Source organism: Anguilla rostrata, chromosome 4 (assembly GCF_018555375.3).
Source record: "Anguilla rostrata isolate EN2019 chromosome 4, ASM1855537v3, whole genome shotgun sequence".
Lineage (NCBI taxonomy): Eukaryota > Metazoa > Chordata > Actinopteri > Anguilliformes > Anguillidae > Anguilla > Anguilla rostrata.
In genome coordinates, this window is record NC_057936.1 from 12,579,452 (window position 1) to 12,602,031 (window position 22,580).

The following is a 22,580-nucleotide window of genomic DNA, read 5'->3' on the forward strand; positions in this document are numbered from 1 at the left end:
CTGTTACTTTAATTTCCGTGTCCTCTCCCGTCTCCTGCTGAGTGCCTGCAGGGTGCGCCTCTGCATGTTACCCAGAAGGCAGTGGGGCCGCGGCGCACGTGAGCGTCGTGCTTTGCGCCTCCCGGTTCCTCTCATTACCTTTATTGCTCACGGGGCCTGACCTGCCTGTCGTCTCCCTCGGGGCCGAGCTGGCCGGCCGCCGGGGTGTCTGCTTTCTGACCGGGTAGGGGAGGGGCGGAGGGGGGGGGGGGGTGTCACCTGCCCGTCTCGGGCGGAGCTGACTCAGAGAGGCTCAAACGGGACGATGGTGCTGCACCGTGCCATCCAGGTGGCGCGTGACGGGGACCTCCCGGCCCTCAGGGGGCTGGCGTCCGCCGGAGGCCTGGGTCCCGACATCGCCGACGCCCAGGGGGCCACGCCGGTGCACCACGCCGCCCGCTGCGGCCGCCTGGACTGCCTGCGCTTCCTGGTGGGCGAGGCGGGGCTTCCCGGAAACGCGACGGCTCGCAGCGGGGCGACCCCGGCCCACGACGCGGCCGCCATGGGGCACACGAGGGAACTGCAGTGGCTGGTGGAATACGGGGGCTGTAGCGCTAAGGTGAGGCGGAGGAGGTGGGGCAGGGGAGGGGTCTGATTGGGGCTTTGGGGTGGGAGGGGGTATTACGTATTCAAATGGGTGTGTAGTGGAAAGTCTCGCTGACATGCAGTTAAGAGGTGAATAACTTGGAAGCCAGTGATTTCATTGCTTAGGCTGGCTCATGATTGATATTTTAAGTAGATAAACCATGCAACCAGTGGATAGCAGCTTAGTATCTAAATGACAGTGGGACACACGGTTGCCATTAATCATGCATGTGGATCCTAATGTATATACCTTACTAAGACCAAACAAGTGAAAGGTATACTGTAGGTACTCCGGAATACAGGGAAAGTGCATTCTGGACTATGCTGTGTCAAGCAATCCATGTTGACTGTATATCAGTTGCAGATGGCCCATTTTCCTATTACCGAAAAGACTGTTTAGTTGAAACCAGGGGAGGTTTTACCATCCTTAGTTTGAAAATAAGCTCTTAACAATTTTAATTAAAGCCAGTTCCTTTAACCTCAGCAATCAGCAGCATCGTTTGCTGACATGTGCTTCACGTTAAAGCGCGGTTCGTCGATCTCAATAACAAATGTGATAACATTACGGGGCTGATGGTGTCCTTAGAAACGTTTCAACAACACCTGCATTGATTTAGCCTGTGTTGTAATCATTCAGTGTAAGATCAATTCGCGAGATATTGAATGGCTGCGTTCGTATTTTCTGCGGTCTGTGAAAATAAAAAATAAAAAAGCTGCCCTCCAGGGCTGTTTTGCAAGCTGAACAAACAGCACGATTTCGATTTCGTTGTCCGGTACAATATGTGACTGCCGTGTATGCGAGATGGGAGAGATGGTTGGTAAATGCGATGCCGCATTTGTTTCCTTTCTTCGCTTGCGTCCTTGCGTGACCGCGCACGCCTCTTCGCGCCCTTCAGGACCGGGACAACACGGGGGCCACCGCGCTCCACCTGGCCGCTCGCTTCGGCTGCGCGGACGCGCTTCAGTGGCTGCTGTCTGCTGCGGGCGGGGCCGAAGAGGAGACGGACTGCGGGGCGCTACCCGCCCACTACGCTACGGCGAAGGGTGACCTCACGTGCCTGAAGCTGCTAATTCAGGAGGCCCCTGGGTAGGAGTGCTCACTCCACACACACGCACACACAGGTACATCAGTGTGTACCTGCTGTGTATATCTTGTGTTTACAGCATTATTCATTATAATACTAAACATTTCTTCCTGCAAAATATTCACTTGCCTTTGAATCATGGGAATTTTTGTGACACATAAAGGAAACACAGCTGGATATTTTAGGTCAAACAAGCCACTATTTCTCTGTGTGGGAGTGAACTTTACCACCGGTGGTGTGTTATGTTTGTTTTAATTTCATTTTTATTATACTGCAGTTATTTTCCTGGACTTGGAGTTTAATTGGCTTCCTTTATATAATGGAATACGTGGCCATTCATTTTAATGAAAGGAAGAGTGCAAACATAACTCCTTTTTTTGTACTTCTGCGAGAAATGTTTTAGCAATAACATTAATGCCTCATGAATATTCATTCCTGGTCGAAGTAGCTCCGGTTACCCTTTGTTAACCCCATGGCTAATTGAGTTTAAATTGAACTTCAACTGATTTGTGAAAGACGACTACCCGCCACCCTCAGGCTTTTTCCATTCTGTTTATTGCTGGAGATAAACAATGAAGTGGCTGTTATCTGTGAGGCGTGAAGCTCTTCTACCTCCCTGATGGATGCCATCACACACACTCTTTTGACAGGACGCGTGCGCTGTGCGGGTTGGGTTTCTGTGCTGCTCGCAAGCTCCCTTGCATGACCCCAAGGGGGGGGGGGGGGGGGGGGGGCTGCACGCCCCAAAGCTACCACTCTGGGGCACGTATTCTAACAGTTGTTACAAAATACATTTTGGGGTACTGTGGGTCACCTTAAATGACATAGGCATTTTTACTTATAGTAGCTTCATGTTGGCAAGCTTACCAAAACAGCAAGAGGCAGTGTGTTAATGGACTTAGGGGCTGGTCGCCTGGTTGCAAACAACCTCCTTTATATCTGCGACTCTTTGGAAATGTGTCCGGTTCTGCATCTAGTCATTTATGCTTGAGAATGAGTGCCTAGGCTACAACAATAAAAGCCCACAATGTCCTACGAAGGTCCTATTTATTTTGTCTCCTCGCAGCTGTTAGCAATAGAGCATTATAATGTGACTGCCTGTTTGGCCTGCATCCATGCTGAGCCAGCCCTTGTTGAGCCAGGCGACCCACAGGGCTGTTTTTAGCCTGGGCGATGACAGGGCTGGCGCTCACGTGCTGGTCAGGGCTGCATGCTTAGGCCATGGGGCTACCATGGCGACAGAAGTGGGCCACTCGCTTGGGTTACATGGAGTAAGTGGGACAGTGGTGCTCACGGTCAGAGGACGTTCAGCTGTTTGCTGTTGTGAGTGCAAGTGACGTATTTCACTAGCTTTTCTTGTGTACTTCACTCATTGTGCAATCATAGTAAGCCCAAAGGCAAAAATGTTTAATTTGGAATTATGCATACCAAATGTTTTAGTATACTTGAAGGGAGTAACATGCGTTCTAATGTATCAATTCTTAAACTGTAGAGGAGGAGGCCAGATCGAAGATACTAAGAGATATTTAACCATAATGAAGCTACCTCCTCTGGATGTTTAATGGTGACTAGGGGTCAGAGTCTTGTTTTTGGACCTCGGACAAAGGGCCAAACCTCCTACCATACGGTGTCACCCTCACAGTGCTCGCTTTCTCCTTTCTGGCTTAGCGACGCCTTTGCCAGCTGCAACTTTGTTTTCGTTATAGATCTCCCAAAGAGGCCATGTTTAGCTTGTGCATGACGTAGGGGATGGCTGCAAGGCAAAGTGGCTGACAGTGCTGTGTTTTTGGCTTATGTGTGATTATAGCGCATTACTTAGTCATTTTCCATGGATCTATTTTAGCTGTAAAAATCTGGGTTGGATATTGGAGTTAGCGTCTTTGGTTTGCGTGGCTCTGTTTCAAGGATAGAAAATGCCACCCACACGGACCCACCAGCCTGCTCTCTGAGAATAAAATGAATGCAGCTTTCTCCATTCCAAAAGCAATCAGAAAGCAGAACTTTGCCCCAGTGCATATAAATGTGGCCATTTATCAATGGCTGGTGTTTCAGTCCTCTTTCTCTGTGCATATACTTTTTTCAGAGACATTTTCAGAGAAGGAATGATTATCTGAGACAGCCCACCTGATGGAAATAACTGGATAAATCCAAAATTAAAAAGCCTAAAATGGTTGAGGGGTCACGTTGTCAGCCCACCTTTCCAGGTGAAATCCACCACAATTCCATTGTGGGCAAAAGGACCTGCATCTTTGATAAACGTACTCCATTAACAGGTTGTCTTGTCTATAATAGATGAGTGGAGGTTGAGTGGAGTGTGGCACTGCTGTCAGACTCTTGGACCCACCCTGCCTCTGTCATACTAATCCATGTCCCACTCATAGCCTGACATCTGACGCCCGGTGCTTAGGATGTATGAATGGCCCTTCTTTGTCGCTGTAATTATCTGTTCAGTCTGTATACCTGTGTTCTTATACTGTCTGCTTTCTCATGATATGTGTAGACGTCCGGTGCTACAACGTGGACAGTGACCCCATGGAAAGGTCAGGGCTGCTTTTGCTGTCACTGCACTAAAACACCTGGGTCTTAACCTTATGCTGTAAGGTTATGTAGTGACACATACTCTCGCTTGTGAGAATGAGTATTATTTCTGGTCTTTGTCTAACCTTTTTGTGTGCATTTTGCAAGTAGCTCTGGACAGTGACTCAGCTAAAATGACAAAAGAGTGACGGTGTAGCCCTGTTAGTTCACAGATGGCTAGTTACCGCTCTGTTGTGACTGAAGCTGTTTCAGTTCTTCACCGTTTCGTACATGAGGCTGGCTGAGATGGTAAAACAAAGCAGAGAGGGCTCTGCTTTCACCCGAGTGGAGATTCAGTGGCAGTGTCTAAAGTAATGAGGCAGATTGGGTATCTGGGTACGGACTGACTGAATGCGGGAAGGGGGTGTGTTTTACAGAGGAGACAAAGGAGCTGCAGGATCACAGCACTACCCAAACTTAAAATAAACCAGTGTGACGAATACAACCAAGATTTATTAATAGGTTTAAGAGCGTGAAGTGGCAGTTCACCCCATGGTCATCAAGAGCAGCCTAAACATGCTGATCTGCTCCGGAAAAAAGAACAACTGATGAGGAAATGACACCAGCCCGGGAAAGATCTGTGAAAAACACTAAATGGGATTTCTTGATTAGTTCTACCTGATTGCTGTAACATAAGGGTTGCCAAATCTCCTCTGAAGCAGTTATCCAGCTTTCATACTGTATCTCCTGCAACTGAGTTTTGAGTATGCACACCATGATGTGATAACCTTTAAGGAAACAGACCCATTAGAGCTGGGGTAGTTTTAGACTTGGTTATGTTTGTTACATAAGAAGCATTTCAGTTGTCTCTCCGCAGGGTTATGACTTGTGGTATTATTGTTGGGACCAGAGGTGGAAGGTCCATGTGTTTTTTCTACCCATAAAGTCAGCCAGCTGATATCCCTAATTAGTTCTACCTCCTGGCTGATGAATTGTGCTAATGGAGCAAAATACTAGGGAGGACTTTTACATTCAGGACCTGGATTTTCCACCTCTGATTGGGACATTTCTGTGTGGCGTCTCCTCCAGGTGTGTGAATCGGCGGACTAGCACGGGCGCCACTCCGCTCTACCTGGCCTGCCAGGAGGGCCACCTGCACGTGGTGGAGTACCTGGTGAAGGACTGCGGGGCGGACGTGCACCTGAGGGCCCACGACGGGATGACCGGCCTGCACGCCGCAGCGCACAGGGGCCACCATGACCTGGTGGTCTGGCTGGTGAGGGCGACGTAACGCACAGCCCTGCAAGTTAAAATTTTGGATATGGTAACATGCCAAATATGAACTGGAGCATTCATAAAAGTGCAGTTGTAAGCCAGGCTGGTTTAAGAAGGATCAATTACTTGTGGGTGTGGTGGAAGTTCTGTCGAAGTTTGGTTTGGTTTTGGACTTTAACTGACGCAGTCCATATTCTCCACTTCAGTTAAGTTTTGCTGATACAGTTGTGATGCTCTGCAGCCAACTGCTCCATGGCAGTGAGTCATTCTATGTCCACGTAGCACGGTTGCACAGTAGAAGTGCTCATATGTATGCAACAGAATAAACCCAAAAAATTTATACCAAGCCTGACTCTGTTACCCTGTTAGGCACCCTAGCTTAAGATTGGGAGCTTACTGTTTATATCTGCACATTAGTAACAGCATTCAAATTAAAATATGGTCTAGAAATTAAAAGATGGTTTGAGTAAGCAAAAGCAGATTGCAACAACAATCCTGCATAGGGCCAAATGTTTTTCATTGACACACCCCCTATTGCGCCGCCCAATCACCGCCTAATCCCTGTTGATGTGTTTACACTACCGTTGTCACCAACTATACTGCTTTTAATCAGGATTGCTTGCATCAGAAGCATTTGGTTCTGTTCAGTTCCCTTGTGCGTCTGTCATTCGATCCTGGCCAACTGTCCCTAGAGAAAAGATACCGATCAGGATAGAATGTTTCTTGGTGTAAGTGATCCTGCTGTGCGGAACACAAATGTGATCGAATGTGATCTTGATCGGAATGCATTGTGACATCATGTTGTTACATCACCCGTGGGAATAAATCTATTGAAATTCACAAACCAAGTGTATTTTTATGGCAAACAACGTGAGCAAAAGCTATTATAAAACTGCTATTTGCCCTATTTAATAGCAAAGCTTTGTAAATCGCAGAATACAATGACTAGAATGTTTTTTGGTTTGTTTGTTGTACAGCACTTGTGAAAATAGCATTCTTACTTACTTCAATCATTTCTTTGACTCAGGTAGTTGCGGGCCAAATAGTTATACCTTTGAATTTGAATCAGAATTCGTCTGCTTTTCTTCTTTTATCTCTTGTAGTCATTTCTTTGCACATTACCTTGATTACGTGTTGGAAACTAGCATCTGTTCACCATGCGTGAAAATATATTTCAGTTCAGTCAAGTTGATTGTGATCAATCTGAGTATAGACATGACATCACAGCTTGGTTTATCAAATGCTGCTGATCATACAATTGAACTTAATCAGGAGTATCTTTTAAACAGACCTGATGACATCACAATGGCTCTCTGAGTACATGGAATGTCCTCATTAACTACCCATGTACTGTGTTTACAGGATATCTGACTTTCATGTAAAAAAAAAGAAAAGAAAGGTTTTCCCATCCCGTAACCTATTTTTGAGCAAACAGATGAGCCATTGTTTTATTCGGAGCAGTTTTGTTTTTGACCTACCCTGTCCTGAGTGTCTCAGTATACCTCAGATACCCCCCGGGCATCTCAAGAGAAGGGAGCTCATTAATCATACAAGCAGTCAATTCGGTTTGATAATTAGGAATGCACTGAAGAATGAAATGAAGCACAGCAATTCCTCTTACTGGATTTCTGAACGCTTGACGCCAATAGATTGCCTACTCGAGTTCAGTTTACCTTGATGGCTGTAAATTTAATCTGGGATGAAACATAGCTATTAGGATTGTTTGCCTGCTAGCATTAGCTCAGCTGTCAGTGCTGACGCATGATGTGTGACGGGTGCTTATTATTATCATTCATTATCTTGCCAGAGGTCCTTTTTCAGGCTTGCTTGTGTCACTGTGCTTTCAAATACCTGTGCTGGTGACGAGGTCGGGTTGACACTAACGCCACGTTTTGAGGGCTGAAAGTACAGAAAACCCACATACATGGGCAAATACACGTTTCCCATCTATCCTAGGTAATATTGACCATGTTATAGTGTCTTAAGTTGTTTTATTCGCCTTGCACAAACAGCCTTCCTCAGGTTAAGGTTTCCAACCTGATGTCTGGTTAACTATCCACATGACTTCACATTTTGTTATTATTCAAAAAAGTTCAGAAAAGGATGTTGAAAAATTGCTGTTTTATCTTTTAATCTTGGCTGTGAGCTAGAAATACCTTAAGCTGAAAATGGTTAAGCATTGGATAATTTGAAAATAACGGATGAACATTATTTATAGTGTGCACATGAGCAGTGAGCCTCAAACAATGGCTCAAGTGATTGTAGTATAGCATATACAATGACTTTTTGTCTCCTATTAAATTTGTTTTTAAATTGATAAATAAACATACCTGTACTTCCAAAGGGGCGACATTCTAGGGTTTCTAAACACATATTTTTTAGTCCAGTCTGGAGTCTGACCATTTATTTTTGTGGATGTGGAATTTCCTCATGATAATCAATAATTGGATTAAATGAGCTCAATCTTTTCTGAAATAATAATTATATTATTACCATGAAGTTTAATCTTTTTTCTCAATAACATTTTGTACATCGGTCCAAAACAATTTTTTATATACAAATTCTTTCTTTCTTTTCCAAGTTCACAGAAATCACAAGGCTCTTTCCTCTTGTAGGCCTCCTTCACAGACATGAGCCTGTCGTGCCAGGACAACGAGGGAGCAACTGCACTGCACTTCGCTGCCAGTGGAGGGCACTACCACATCCTGGAGCGGTTGCTACACTTGGGGGCAAAGGTCATTGAGGACGACTGGGGTGGCACTCCGCTTCATGATGCTGCAGAAAATGGGGAGCTTGAGGTAAGGGGTGGATTTAATTTGCAGGGGTGCTGACCTGCGCCTTGTATTCTAAACCAAAAATATTTAAAATCTTCTCTGTGCATAGACAAATTTGATGACGTTTTATAATTTTATGCACATGATGACCCTTGACCCCTTCTTCCCCCAGTGTTGCCGAATTCTGTTGAGGAATCGAGTTGACCCCGCCAAGCGTGACAGAGATGGGTTCACAGCGGCAGACCTAGCTGAATACAACGGGCACTATGACTGTGCGGACTACATCCGGGCCGTGGAACAATGCGTAAGGCGGCTTTTTTACATCTGAATCTGAATTTGTGAAAATATTGTTTTCCTGTTGGTTTCTCTCATTCTTGAAACAGACAACTGCTTGAATGTGAGGTACCTCATAGAAAACAGTAGACATTGCTTTTGGAAACTTGTGTTATTTGGGAGTGGCCAGTTAATTATGGCATTAATTACGGAAGTTACAGTAGATCACAGATAATGAAATAGATTGATCAAGCTCTAAAATGTGGGAGATGCGTTCATATTGTCCGAGCCCTATTTAACATGCACGTACATGCTCTTTACTTGTAGGATGCTGTTACTGTCAACTGCTAGGATAATGTGTGTGTAACAGCGATAGAGTTACAGAAGCAACACTTGGTGCACTCCACAACCTACAACTGGACTGGCTTCGGTTGTAACATTACAGAATATTCATTGCTCATTAAGAAATAGGTCTGATGACAGCTGACTCCGTCTCAGTTTTGCACCTGAAAGCCAATAGTTTTTAGCTTTTCGTTGTGGTCACAATGAGATTTTACATTCTGTCCTTGTGTGACACAAATAAATAAGATCACTAAAGTATGCTGGTCCAAGTCCATGTAATGTTTCTTCAGTTAGCAGCAAGATTTAAGCAGCACATATTTAATTGGGAGCCCAAGAACAGGAGCAATATGATAATATTTCATGGAGCCGTACCGACAAAGTAAACTCTGGGCTGCCAGGTTTCAAAGTGATACAGTTGCCAGATATTTATGTGGTGAGTATAAATAAGTTTTTCCTGCTTCGTGTTGAGATTAAGATGGCATGAGTAGCCCTGTATTATAAAAGCAGAAACCTGCTCTACTTCCCTGAAAAATACTGCTTGAGTGGGGGCTGGATCTTCATTTTCATGCATATTTATTCATGAAAAGGACAGGACCTGCATTGTTCAAAAGATTTTTGAATTTATTGATTAGCACGCACGGACATATTTCAGCAGTCAAGTCTTCCTCGGTATGCGTGTAGCGCCTCAACATGCTTTTAATTTGGTGTTCAAGGGAAAGGTTTCTGATCTGTATCTGTAGTTTCTGGGCTGAGGGAGGCTTCATCAGTATTCGGTGCAAAGTCGGCTATGGAGTCATGTCATGAGAGGGACCGCAAAGAATAACCTGTTTTACATGGTGTGATGTATAATAATCTAGAGTTCTGGACACAAAGTAGTTTTGTGGATCACACCCTGATTTGTGGTATAAATTTTAAAAAATGTAAAACTGCCCCTTTGATAAAACAGGATTTTTTCCTGCCACTTTCTGCGAACCTCCTCATTGGCTACCGCGCAGTGAATGCCGTCCCTGGTCTTTCCGCATCCCATAATAAACACTAGTGGCTTTGCCAACGTGGTGACTGAGTGGACTGTCTCTCTTCCAATTAAATTGTCCCTGATCGCACAGAGGCTCAGTCGCTACGGAAGGAACCCAGAGAGAGTGGCGATAGGCCGCATTAGTTCGGGAGGAGGTCTCAGTGGCCTGTGGAAGATTCCGAGATTAACACCTTTGTGTTTCCTGCCGTGGCAGGCGGAGCAGGAAGGTAAGTAAGATGTCCCTTTGGTTTGGGTGATGAATATTTTAGGGCCGACAGCGTGTTTGCCGCACGCTTGCCACTCTCTTTCCACTCTTTCCTTCCACTCTCCAGAATGAAGGAAGGATTACCGGGTTTTTTTTTTCCCCGGTTGCTTTTTAATGCATGGCTAAATCATGCTAAATTAGATTGAATCAGGCAATGGAATGGGCTTTCACACTGCAGGCTCTCAGGTGTCAGGTCTGTGAGTTTCCACCTGAACTTCACCATTTTGACACTGTGATATTTTTGTGCATTAACAGGGCTTTGGGCTCCCCACTGCCAGAGTGTTAAAGGGTGTAAACCTCTCACCAGCCAGTGCAATGCATTGCTTTTCTGTTTGGTTTAGGTACCTCAGGTTACTGGAGCGTCAGTACAGATGTGTGTGCTTCTTTTGTGGGCAAATCATTGTAGTTTAGCGTGCACACAAAACCAGAAACTGGACCAATGAATGGTCACGGTATTTGTTTTGCACCAATCCTTTGTGTAGTTTTGCTTGTGCTAAAAAGTTTTGGTCTTAATAAATGAGGCAGGCCACTTGTTTTTGATTGGCAAACGGGGGTCACTAGATAGCGATGGATGGGATTGTATCCTGCACTACGGGACCCATCCGTGCATTAGAACAGTGCATTGACAGGTTAAGCTACCCAGCAGCCCCACGTGCAGTTTTTTCAGCCAACCTGAGCAGGCTGTATTAAATCCACTTCAGTTTACTGAAACCGTGAGAGTGAACTGTGGCCCGCGAACAAACCCCTTTGATCGAGAGGGTCAAAGCGAGATTTCCGGAAAGGGCCCCGCACAGTGCTCAAAATCGCTGACCCCCCCCGTGCTTCGCCGCTGTTTCTCAACCCACCCGTGACGGTGACATCACCCGGTGACCGTGTTTTGCACCCCGCTGGCAACTTGCGCGCGGCCACGGTAACCGAAGCTCCCCGTGAGTAGGCCATGAATAAATTAGTGTGGCAGCGACGCTCATATACTCGTGCTGAGAGGCTGATGGAAAGGCAGCGAGGCTTGGCCCCGGTGCCGCCTTCAAAATAATCGTCCGCGAACAAAGGGGCTAATTAGCGCCGCCGGGCCGGAGTCGGGTGCCGCGGGTCGGCCTCCCCCGGCGCGAGGAGGGGGCTATCGGTTACTCCTCCAGGCGCGGCACACAGCACCCAGGGATTCGGGTGGTCATGGGATCCGCTAGCTTTGGTTTCAGGGCTTCGTCCCCCCCCCCCTTCCCCCACCCCTCACAATTTTGCCGTTTGAAGCTCGGAACCTGGCAATTCAATCTCGTCAAGAAGCAGGTTTAGTCTCCAGGTGAGCGTTTGATTGGTGTGTCATGTTTTTTTCCAGGTCCTCATAGAGGAGGCATGTCAATCAACCACCGTGAGATGGGGTGATGTTGTTTTAATCTCTTTCTATTGGTCATTTGCCTGTGTGATAAATGACATAGGGGCTGGTTTTGCCCTCTCATTAGGAGCTGAGAGCTGTACTGCAGTATGTTGTTCTTGCTTCAGCATCACGCACTGTGGCTCCAGTATACCTACCGTTGAGCCAGTGATGACACAGAGACACGTGGAGCCAATAGGAGGAGGGGTGTGTCTGTAGCTGTCCAGCTACAGTAGGTACCACTTTACTGTAGGAACCGAAGGAACCCTGGCTGACTTAAGCCCACTCTACACAAGTTGAATGCCACTTGAAGCCAGCTGTGCTCCACCGCTGCAGACGAATGACATAGACTCAAATTAGCGATGACTACAGGGCTCAGTCTTTGTTCAGAAAGGCTACCTGCATGAGCCACACTGCAGCCCTGTATGCCGGCTTTTGTCTGCAGCTGTCCTGGTCAACAGCACACTAAATAAAGTTATAGCCCTGTCGGTTTCGCAGTGCTCTTTGGTATGTCTGACTTAAAACTTCAAACCGAATTCCGGATTGGTCCTGCACAAAACTCACTTACAGTAACGCTAAACATTCTTTCCTTTGGGAGTCATTTGCTTTCTAAAATATATCTGATGGAAGCAGTGTACATGTGCGTTAATTACGCTTCCCTTCCTGACTTTCATCTGCAAGCTGCACTGCCTGATGTCTGTGTTAATTCCTTTCTTGTGTGTCGGTCAGATCTTCTCATTTCCTCATGTGGCCTTTAATGGATTGCGTGGGAGAGCTGCCAGCGCGTTGCGTGCTAGTCCACTCCTCGTGTTTGATCCCGGAGAGGTCACAATGGTGCGGGGCAGTCAGCCGTTGGAAGTGCGCTTGCCTTTCTGGGAAAGACAGCTGCAATCAAATAAACAGGCTTTTTTTTTTGCGGGCGGTTTACTGTGGAGCGTGCATCTATGACTCCCACTGGTCATTCACAAAGCAGGATTCAAATATGTGAGAGCTGCGAGAGACTTTTGGGGGCCCTCATAGATTTATTGCCCGTGGTTTATGTCCATATTCCTCCTGAAATGTCCCAGTAGTACCACTAAGAGCCTATGGAAAAATGACTTAATTCTGTTTTAACTTTCCATTTGGAAGGGGTTCTAAAACACGATTAAATGAACAATGCAGAAACTAAATAATAGTTCTGAAGGGAAGAAGGAAAATATCCTGTGCCCTGCAATAGATTGGCGACTTGTCCAGGGTGTGTTCCTGCCTCCCACCCAGTGCATGCTGGGATAGGCTCCAGCACCCCCCGTGACCCTGACCGGGATAAGCGAGTATAGATAATGGATGGATGGATGGATGAAAAATATTTTGTGCAACAACATGAACTAGTGTATTGGTATAACCACTAGAGGGTACTAAAGGTCAGGTTGAAAACTGCAGTCATTTACATTAAACTTTTAGATTGATTAACACTTGGTAAATTACTTGTAATCTGGGGCCTGGATTAATCAAGAAGCAGGATTACTGAGTTAACTGGATAAATGCACTAAGAAAAACCCAGAACCCTACCAAATCTGGAACATGGAATGAAGTAAAAAGAGCTGTTCTGGGTACAGTTATCCAGCTAACTCAGTAAACCTGCTTCATGATACAGGCCCCTGGACAGGACAGGACTGGACTGGAGTAGGAAGGAAATTACCGTGAAACAAAAAATGGCATGAGTCTGACTGAGAACAATTATAAATTACATTTGCATTGTGGAACAATCGGTATATTTATTAGAGAAAGAGTTCTTAAGAAAATAAATGAAGACAGGAAGGCAGGCAAACCCTGTTTGTAAATACATAGTACGTGCATAGTACAGTTAGTTATGTGGTACTATGGTATATATTTAATGGATATAAATATAGTAGACTTCTTTTGATTAAAATTGTTACTTTTTACAGTAATAGCCTCAAGGTGTAAGGAGCAGACATTTTCACTGAACACAATATGGTGGGTAAATCATGTGACATATTTGTTTCCATTTGGTATTTGTCACTTAGCCCAGCTTTCACATCTGTGAAATCTGTAGTTCCAGAGGAAAGTATGCTTATTGAGTCAGAAGACTGGTGAATTTGCTCGGTGCAGATGAATGTGCTGAGCATTGTGCATGATGTACTGTATGAAAACCTTCCTTTAAAATGTCTATGTTCCATTACTGACTGCATACCAAAATTGAAGTCACAAGTTTACATTCACCTGAAACCACATTGCATGTGGTGAGCCAGCCATTTAGAATGCAACTGATATTTTATATGCCATTTGGCTAAAGCTAATGCATAGAAATTTTAATTCAGCAATAAATCTGTGTGTCAGGTTCTGCTCTTGGAAAAGGAAGTCAGTGGTCACAGTCCATTCAGCCACAGGCTTATGTTTCCCAAACAGCAGGGTGCACTCTGGACCTTGGACCTTGGATCTCTGGACCTTGTTTGACAAGGTCTCATGGTAATAGTGTAATGTCTTCTCATGGTGTTGCCACTCCTGAAAAAACAACTGTCACAATGAAAATAACAATGAGGTTGCATTCAGTGGCGTGGATATCGTATTGCCATCTAAGCACCACAGAGAATAAGACATTTACAATAAGATCATTAACTAAAGTACATCTGGACAGATGGAGCCCTCTGGTTAGACCTCTGACAATCTGCTCTTTTGTCCTGTTTATACTTTCGGTGCAAAAGTATTGTTCTGACTTTGGAGCTTGGCACAGTTTGCTTTTGGAAGGTGAATGGGTGAGGATAGTCTTTCCAGAAGGCGACTGAAGTCACATGCTGGTTAGGCAAACGCAATCTATCACAACATTGGAGTGTGCTACCTGAGTCCTTAGAAAATGATGGGCAGGATTCAGGAGCTACGGTGTATCGTCAGAACAGAAGGGCATCGGCCAGCGTGACAGCTTGACGGGTCCACGTTGAAGCCGCGTATGCCTGGTCAAGGCGGGAAATCGGTTCACTTATTGTAGTTGAGCCAGCAGCATTCCCTCTCCTTTTGTTGGGCCAGTGGTGCTTCGCTGGATGGATAAATTTCTGCCTTCATGCCCGGCCTGTATGCCTCATGATTACAGGTGGACGGCAGGGCAAAATCTCTGTCACCTTAGGCCCAACGCTTAGCTCGATACCAAAGAATGGAAAAGCACTGAAGCAAATAGGATACAATGTCTGCTTTCTATCTGGTTTGTCAGGCCTTCCCTGATACGCCATTTCTTCCTGCACATAGGTTGTCATTGGTCTCTTCCTGCTATTACTGGCCATCCAATCCACCCTCTTAATTATTTACGGCATTCTCAAATTGGAGCTTATTGTTTATTGCCTGCTGGTGCTTGGGCTTTGGCCACTGACTGGGATGTTGAGGATGGTGAGCTTTACATGTAGGTTGTGTCATCTTCTTCAGAGTCAACTCCCAGCTGAATAGTGCTGTTGAAAATTGTAAGTAGCTTTTTGTTTTCTCCAAAATGATGCAAAAAAAACTTTTTTTGCCCTTGATATTGATGTTTCTGTGGAGATTATTTTTTCTTGACGTATAATTAAATGTGCTGTAAGACCTTTTTTTAATTAGTGGAATGTGTGCAGTTAAATGTAAGAATATGTCATTTTAATACTATACGGCCCGTGCATTACGTACATTATGAATATTGCATACACAGGCACTGTCATACATGAGCAGTCATGTTTTGTGTACCATTGTCCTCAACACTCAGGTGTCATTGTTACAGAACAGTAGCGGGTACAGCGCTAGCCCAGATTGACACCTGTTGATGTGTGTGGTGGGCGTGGCTTCTCCGGAGCACTTCGCAATGATGCGAGAGCTCATCAGTATAAATGAGGTGGTGCTGCCGTGTTAATTCAATGCCTGTTTTCTCATGGAAAGGAGTGTTGGTTGCTTAGCTCACTGGACTGCTGCTGAGAACTACTTGTGGACAAGAAAACAGATGATGGGTCAGCTAGTGAATCATACAATAAGATGGACTTACTGATACGTGTATTCTTTATGTGATTTTGCTCATTTGTTTTCCTTTTTTGTCTTGACGATTAGCCCATGTTTTTGTGCTCAGTGTGGAATATTTGCAGTCATTTGGAGGACAGATGGAACTGGCATACTACACCTAACAAGCACAGGAGCTTTTTTGAGTTATAAGACTGGATGGAAGAGAGACATAGGCCACTAGTTAAGAAAGCGCAATCCAAAAATCTAGAGATTACCGGTTTTTTTGGTGGAAGTCAAAATGGGACCAGGAAGGACGAAACTGACGTGATATGGCGAAGGAATCTTGTTTCAGAAGAATGTAATGGATGGTATAATTCAATTCAGTTTTAAACTCAATTAAAATTTCAGTGGTCAGTACAGGTCAGTTTGAAAAGGCTGACTCAGAATCAGATCAGCATTAATTGACTATTTTCCACTGCCAGTGCTGATTCTAATAGGACTCAGCCACCGGTTTTCTCCTTGACCTTCCTCTGAAATTGCACACTTATACTAAAGCTGAAGGTAATTTCTGTGTCTTTCACAAAATTCATGTTTGCTGATGTAAATGTTCTCAATATGTACCAAGCTGTTTCAACTCATCGCTAGTATTGGGACTCTTAAGCAGTTCTGAAAGAATAAATGGCACGCCGTGCAGCAGATCACTACAGTTTTTGGCGGATGCTGTCTCTGACGTCTGATCAGATTACCGCATTTTACTTACTTGCCTTGCCTTGTCAGTGTAAGTCGAGAAGCGTTCTCCGAAAGTAATTCTGGAATGGTTAGTCTCATCTTCGCGTCTCTTTTCTGTGTCCTGACATGCCTACTTCCTGCTTCCAGCATGGCCTTTTAAACTGATTGCTTGTTTGGGACGATTCGCTGAAAGGTCACGCTCTCTGGTGCCTGTGCGTCTCTTTGCTCATGGGCGCCCCCTGCAGGACCGGCAGGTTAGCATCGGTTTTTTTTTTTTTTTGTGTGACGGGCCTGGAAGCGCTGCAGCGGTCCCGCGAAGTACCAATTGTGTGATTATGGAGGCGCTGATTAAATCCAGATGCTCCTGAGCCGCTGGCTTTAATTAAACACCGAAGAGCAGATGCAATGGCACCGAGAGGCCAGTGACCGCTAAGAGAGGCTTTTTCAGAAAAGAGGGTGTTTCTTCTTGTTTGCCTGTTTATGTATTACACAACTTCTGGGAAGGTTCCTCCACTACCAGAACTGTGTCACGACATATTTCGTACGGTTAGACATCAAAGTCCCGTGTTAAAGGAAACTGAGACCACCTCACAGACACAGAGCGCAGCAGTATCCTGCAACGTGTCACAGATTTCTTTGATGTTGCTTTTTTTTTTTTTACTGGTTTCCTTGAAGGGCCAGATTTCATATGCATTCTACGTGGAGTCCATTAGGGCATTACGTGTCTTCATTAAAGGATCTAAGTGTTTCCATACTGTACCTCTTGTTGTTCTGAGATGTAGAAATATTGCCTGTACCTTCAGTGTTCTCCGTTGTCTTATTACATCACTTACAGCTTTCTATAAGTTAATTGAGCCCTGGTGTTTAGGGGATCAAGCCCTCTGTTTGACCGGTTTCTTCCTGAGAGCCATAGATGTAATGGGTTTTCTCTGTTCTTTGTTCCAGCCCTCTGCAGCCGATAGGTCCCTCGCAGAGACTGACACTGACGAAGGAAAGCAAAGAGAGGTATCCTGGCAACCCGGTTCCACGGATTACTACCGTCGCCTGACCGAGCCTTGCACTGACTCCTGCAGCAGTATCACGATAGAGAGTGGGAAGGTGACCACTGGGGTTTGCGTATTTGGCCGCATGAACCTGAAGGCTTTTCCTCCAGCTGTTCTCTAGCTCTTCCGTGTTTGGGGTCCGACGTCAGTGATTGTGTCCCCCTCCAGGCAGTGACTGAGGCAACGCTCCTGCTAAGCAACCCTCCCACAACACCCGTACACCCCTCGCTGGCTCCACCCAAGACTTCAACCGTCAGCACTGTCATGGCCTCCTCTAGCGGGAATAACAAAGGTACTTGTTAATAGATTTTTTCGTTAATCGCTTTACAGGTAAGGCTTGCTCTGACCCTGGAATACATTGCCAAACTCATACGCCTCATTGTGCTTCCTTAAATCCTCAACAAAGACCCCCCTCATTGTCCCGGCCAGTGAAACAATAATATGAAACAATAAGGGAAAGGGCGGTCATGGCTAGGGCTCTGAATTTCATGATTAATTTGTCAGATTTGTCAGATTATTTCAGGGCCCCACTGGTTTGTCTTTCTTGTGTTTTATTTCTGAATTGTATTCTTATTTTCACTAAATTGTTTTGTGCACAAACGAAAAGGTCACTACAAATAAAGTTATTATTATTATTATTAGGAATAATAGTAGTAGTAGTAGTATTAGTTGTAGTGGTAGTAGTAGTAGTTTTATTTGTATAACATAGCATTATATAATTTGATTTTTATTTGTTGAGGTAGTAATTCATTCATCAGTATTACATTATGTATCATTAAATGTTCTTTATTAATTGAAAGTGTAAAAATAATTACCTTTGTTCTAATAAATATTACAGCCTTGCATTCTGTGAAGTTGACCAAGATTGCAGGGGGAGAGAAAAACCTCTTCAGTGAAATTAAGTCCTTCAAGTCTTTGAAACAAGCAGGGATCACAGCAGTCTTCACTGGGAAAAACGTAAGCATCTTCATTCCTGGAATTTGCTCTTTAGAGATTTTGTGTGTGAATTAAAGGGCAGCAAATTATCTGTTCATAGAAATGATATACTTATATGGTGGTGGCAGAAGATAATGTGCTTTTTATTTTTATTTATCTTGTTCAGAGAGCAGACAGGATGGTGGTGCTACCCACGGAGGAGGCGAACCTCAGCGACATCGACTACCTGGTGCCCACCCACGATGAGAAGGGCCGGCCCATAGCAGAGTGGAAACGGCAGGTCATGGTGCGCCAGCTGCAGGCTCGGCTGCAGGACGAGGAGAACCAGAGGAGGAAGGTACACCGAAGAACCCGGATGTTCCAGTCAACCCTTCAGTGGGCCGTGACACCATCAAGTCACAAAGATATACGCATGAATATCTTTTATATTGTCTCAAATGCTCAGATCTGACAGTCAGTTTTCTTCACTGTTTATGGTTACTCAATAGCAAGTTTACAGCTTGGCTGCCATTGACTGCCATTTGGTAACCAATCAAGGAAATGCTGAAGAACTCGTAAAAATTCTAGTGGAAAATGTGACAAAGTAATATTTAGTAAGTTTAATTTCATTTTCTTAAGGTTTACTGCCATTTATTGACCTTCATTCCTGAAATTGTGTTGTTACCAACCTGCTGCCAAGTCAGTGATCAATTGTACTGGCCACCATTTCTGTTACCAGCTCCATTGATAGGTATTCGTGCTTTAATGTGATCCATCTGTGCATTCTCCATACTCTGAATTTACCATAAGGCCTGCCAGCCCAATGACTTTGGTTCTCTCCTGGGCCCTATTGAAAAACATAATTAAGTATAGAAATGTCGGACCAAGAGGTCTCACAACTAACTGGCTGCATTTACAGTAACCTTTAGCTGCAGAAAACTGTTTTTCCTTAGTAGCAACACTTAGCCACCTCTGCAGTGTTTGGTGTCCAAAACTAACATAGAAAGCAAAGCCAGATTCAGCTAATGAGTTGTGCTGTGCTGACTAGTTAAAGCTTTTTGAATGGTCAAAAACTATCAGTAGCTCAAAAGCTTAAATGTTTGTTTTGCCATAAGAACTGCAATAAGTGTATATTTTATGACTGTCCCTTAATTGTGGTTATTTCTATGACTTGTCACAAATTTCCCACATCCTGCTTGTGTTACTGGCATTTAATGAAAATTCCCATAATTGTGGCCTTATTTCAGAGTTAAGTAAACAGGTGCAGTTTGTATGTGCAACTGTTCAGCCTAAGCAATGACCATGGTCATTAAAGTAAGTCACAGCCATATGTGCCAATGGAAAGCTGTGTTTTATTTAGGCAAATTAATGCAGTCTTTTCCCTTCCACATTTGACAGTGCTTTTATTATTCCTAACAGGAATGGCTCTATTCTTCTTTGGAATGCAAATACAGCATGTTCAGTTAATGCTGTTTAAGATTATATGCACTAGAATGTCCTGTGTGTGATTATGCATTAAAGTGAAGATAATGAGAGGTCATGAGCTTAAATGCTCATGTTTACACTGGTCTCACAAGCCAGGCACTTCTACTTTCATTTACGATTAGCTGATGCAGGCAAAAGCAATATATGAAGTAGAAGAATGTCACAGTTATTTAAAAAAAGGAAAGAATGGTATCAATTTTTGCTGAAAACATAAACTCAAAACATAATATAGCAGTTTATTTTAGAGAAATAAAAGGAAATAAAACTTGTGATAGAATAGATAGGATAGAATCTGAGTGCTAATCACATGCTTCTTGTTAAAATAACTGTAAGCAAAAGCCATCCATTGCATAATAATACACCACTTGAGAACAAAACTATCAAAGAACATTTCCACTGGGGGCCTTTTTAAATTGACCACAATAATTTTTGATGGTGGTCTTTTTGGGAAAAATGCTATAAACAACTGTTTTGAATTAAATGTTAACTGATGATGTCTGCAACCACTTACACTACCTCTCGTTGTAGTGCTAGCAACATAGAACATTCATATGTCATCTTATCAAGTCATCTGTGGCACAGTATATACTGCTGTCACTGAGTTTTATCATTTGATACAAGTAATCGTACATAACTAGGAGCAGTTCTGACGGCAATATCATGATTTATATCATTGAAATGTCAAATAAATATCAATATCAAATAAAAATTGCTTTCAATTTCTTTTACAACCAGGACAATGGGAACAAATATGTCAAGATGGACAGTTGGAGATACTCGCACGTTCACAATGCCATCCTTGGTCCTTTGGGGGAGCTCCTGACGGAGAATGATCTCATCTACCTGGAGAAGCAAATTGAGAATGTCTCCATGCAGAAGCAGTCTGAAGGCTACGAGCTGGAACTAGCCCGCCTTGCCGAAGAGCTGAGGACCATCCTCCCGGCCCCCATCGTCAATATCACCGCCAACACGCAGTCCAGGAAGCCCAACACCGACGGCCAAGTCCCTCTGCCGGTGTGGTGCAATCGCATCTCTGGGATTGTGAAGAGCATGTCCCTTCTCACGGCTAACCTGTCCGACCATCCCTACTGCAAGATGCCGAACACTGAACTCGTGTCTGTCTTCTCCCAGGTGCCAGAAAGGCAGACTTCCTCGAGAGGGAGAAGAGAGAAAATCGAAAACGAGATCCAGCAATTTGGGGTTTCGGTGCGGAATTTGAAGTCTAACTTCGAGCGTCAGAATTCGTTCTCGTCGGAGGAAGCCAGCGACGCCTCGCTCGTGTCATATGTGCAGGAGGTGCCTGCTAATGACAGGATGGCAGCATCCCCTGAAGACGGTGACCAAACCGTTGAGGTTAATCAAAACAGTGACTTGCGCATAGGCTGCTACGAAGCGACTACTGAAGTCATCGAAACCACCAGCTTGCGCAAAGAGCGCATCGTTGTCTTGTTCTTGGGTCATTGGAAGAAAACGGCCTACGCTTTGACCGTGAAAGGCAAAGATGCCGAAAGGAAACAGAGCTTGGATGGGCAAGAAACGGCTGAGAAGCCCAGTAGCAGCGAGGCAACACAGGCCGAGTCCACCAAGAGGACCATGGCGAATGGCTCCTTGAGCCACTTCTTCAAGCAAAGAAGCGCCATCAACAGAATGATGGGAAACTGGAGGAACATGATCTCCAGCGTGCCCTCGAGGCAGCTCCGCCGCCTGAACCGCCAGCAGGTCACTTACTCTCCAGAGCAGTTCTTACCTCGTGTGGATGGGGCAACTATGGATTACGACAGCCTGACCCTTGACCTCTTCATGCTGGGCTACTTCCACATCCTGGAGCTCGACCTGACACCAGATGAAAGGAAGATGAGGCACCTTCTCTGCTTTGAGGTTTTCGACCACGTGGGCCGCTTTACCTGGGAAACGGTCCGGGATTTCCATAAAGCTGTCCTCCAGGACATTGAGGCCGGGAAGAGGGAGTGGAAGGATGGCTTTGAGGACACAAAATTGAAGTTCTTTGGGAACAGTCAGACCCAACCTCCGCCAGACCCTGGGGAGCCTTCTCCACCAGATATAAGACCGGTACCCAAAGTAATTGTTCAGACTCCTACCCCCGATGAAGAGTTACAGAGTGGTATAGACATCTCCAGCTTCAGCAATGAAGAAATTTGCAGATACATTGATCGCAGTTTTTCTTTCTGGAAAGAAAAAGAGGCAGAAATTTTTGATTTCGAAGAGTAGTTTTTCCTTTTCTATTTGATTTTTTTTTGTATGGCTTGTATGTAGTTTGCCGCCAGCTGCGCTTTGGTGGTGCCTGGTGGTGTAAATACAGTTTAGGTATGAGTGTGTGCAACATTCCTTTGTGTTTTGAGAAAATTCTGAATGGAATTATCATTGTCCTTGATAGACTTGCATTCAATTTAAATAATAATTATGTAAAAACCTTAATATTGCCTATGTTAATTTTGAAACCTTATATTTATTTTACATATTACATGTCAGCAATTAACCAGACCAAATGATTTTAAAGACATATTAAGGGATAACTGAATCCCCTGAATGTAATTAAGAATTTGTATGTTATTTGCATAAACAGCAATTATTATGGTATTTTGAAAGTAAAAGTGCACAAAATTGTAAAACACATTTCAGTTACTGCTTTTATCTTAAAGTGGGTGGTAAGCTGTGCCACCCCTGCAATAAATTGCTGCTAGATTGAAGGTATTGTAAATATACTTTCAGTCGAGCAGCAGTCCTCTAAGGCCTATGTTCTGTCTTAAATTTAATGTGCAGAGACTTACTTTTATCCAATATACTGAGCAATGTTTTAGGCACAGATTGCTTTACTGCTGCTTTTTAATGTTGTGTCATGCTGCCAGTCATCCGATCTGATTATAACGTTATGACGTTTAATCTGGTAATATTTGGTTGAGTCA

General features: G+C 44.4%; 1 protein-coding gene across 1 annotated transcript; it reads left to right on the top strand.

Annotated features, from left to right (window-relative positions):
* Nucleotides 1-304: 304 nt before the first annotated feature.
* Nucleotides 305-22,550, top strand: espnla (espin like a). Its single transcript, XM_064330733.1, has 10 exons — nucleotides 305-598; nucleotides 1,521-1,711; nucleotides 5,316-5,502; nucleotides 8,117-8,299; nucleotides 8,448-8,579; nucleotides 17,159-17,311; nucleotides 17,425-17,548; nucleotides 18,095-18,213; nucleotides 18,359-18,529; nucleotides 20,392-22,550. The coding sequence occupies exons 1-10, from the start codon at nucleotides 305-307 to the stop codon at nucleotides 21,883-21,885; spliced, it is 3,048 nt and encodes a 1,015-aa protein (XP_064186803.1). The 3' UTR covers nucleotides 21,886-22,550.
* The last annotated feature ends 30 nt before the right edge of the window (nucleotides 22,551-22,580 follow it).

Bases quoted from the DNA above. Each gene is read 5' to 3' on its own strand.
- espnla (XM_064330733.1), top strand. From the start codon at position 305: ATGGTGCTGCACCGTGCCATCCAGGTGGCGCGTGACGGGGACCTCCCG. The intron at 8,300-8,447 runs GTAAGGGGTGGA...TTCTTCCCCCAG, and splicing joins CAGAAAATGGGGAGCTTGAG to TGTTGCCGAATTCTGTTGAG. The intron at 17,312-17,424 runs GTGACCACTGGG...GTCCCCCTCCAG, and splicing joins TCACGATAGAGAGTGGGAAG to GCAGTGACTGAGGCAACGCT.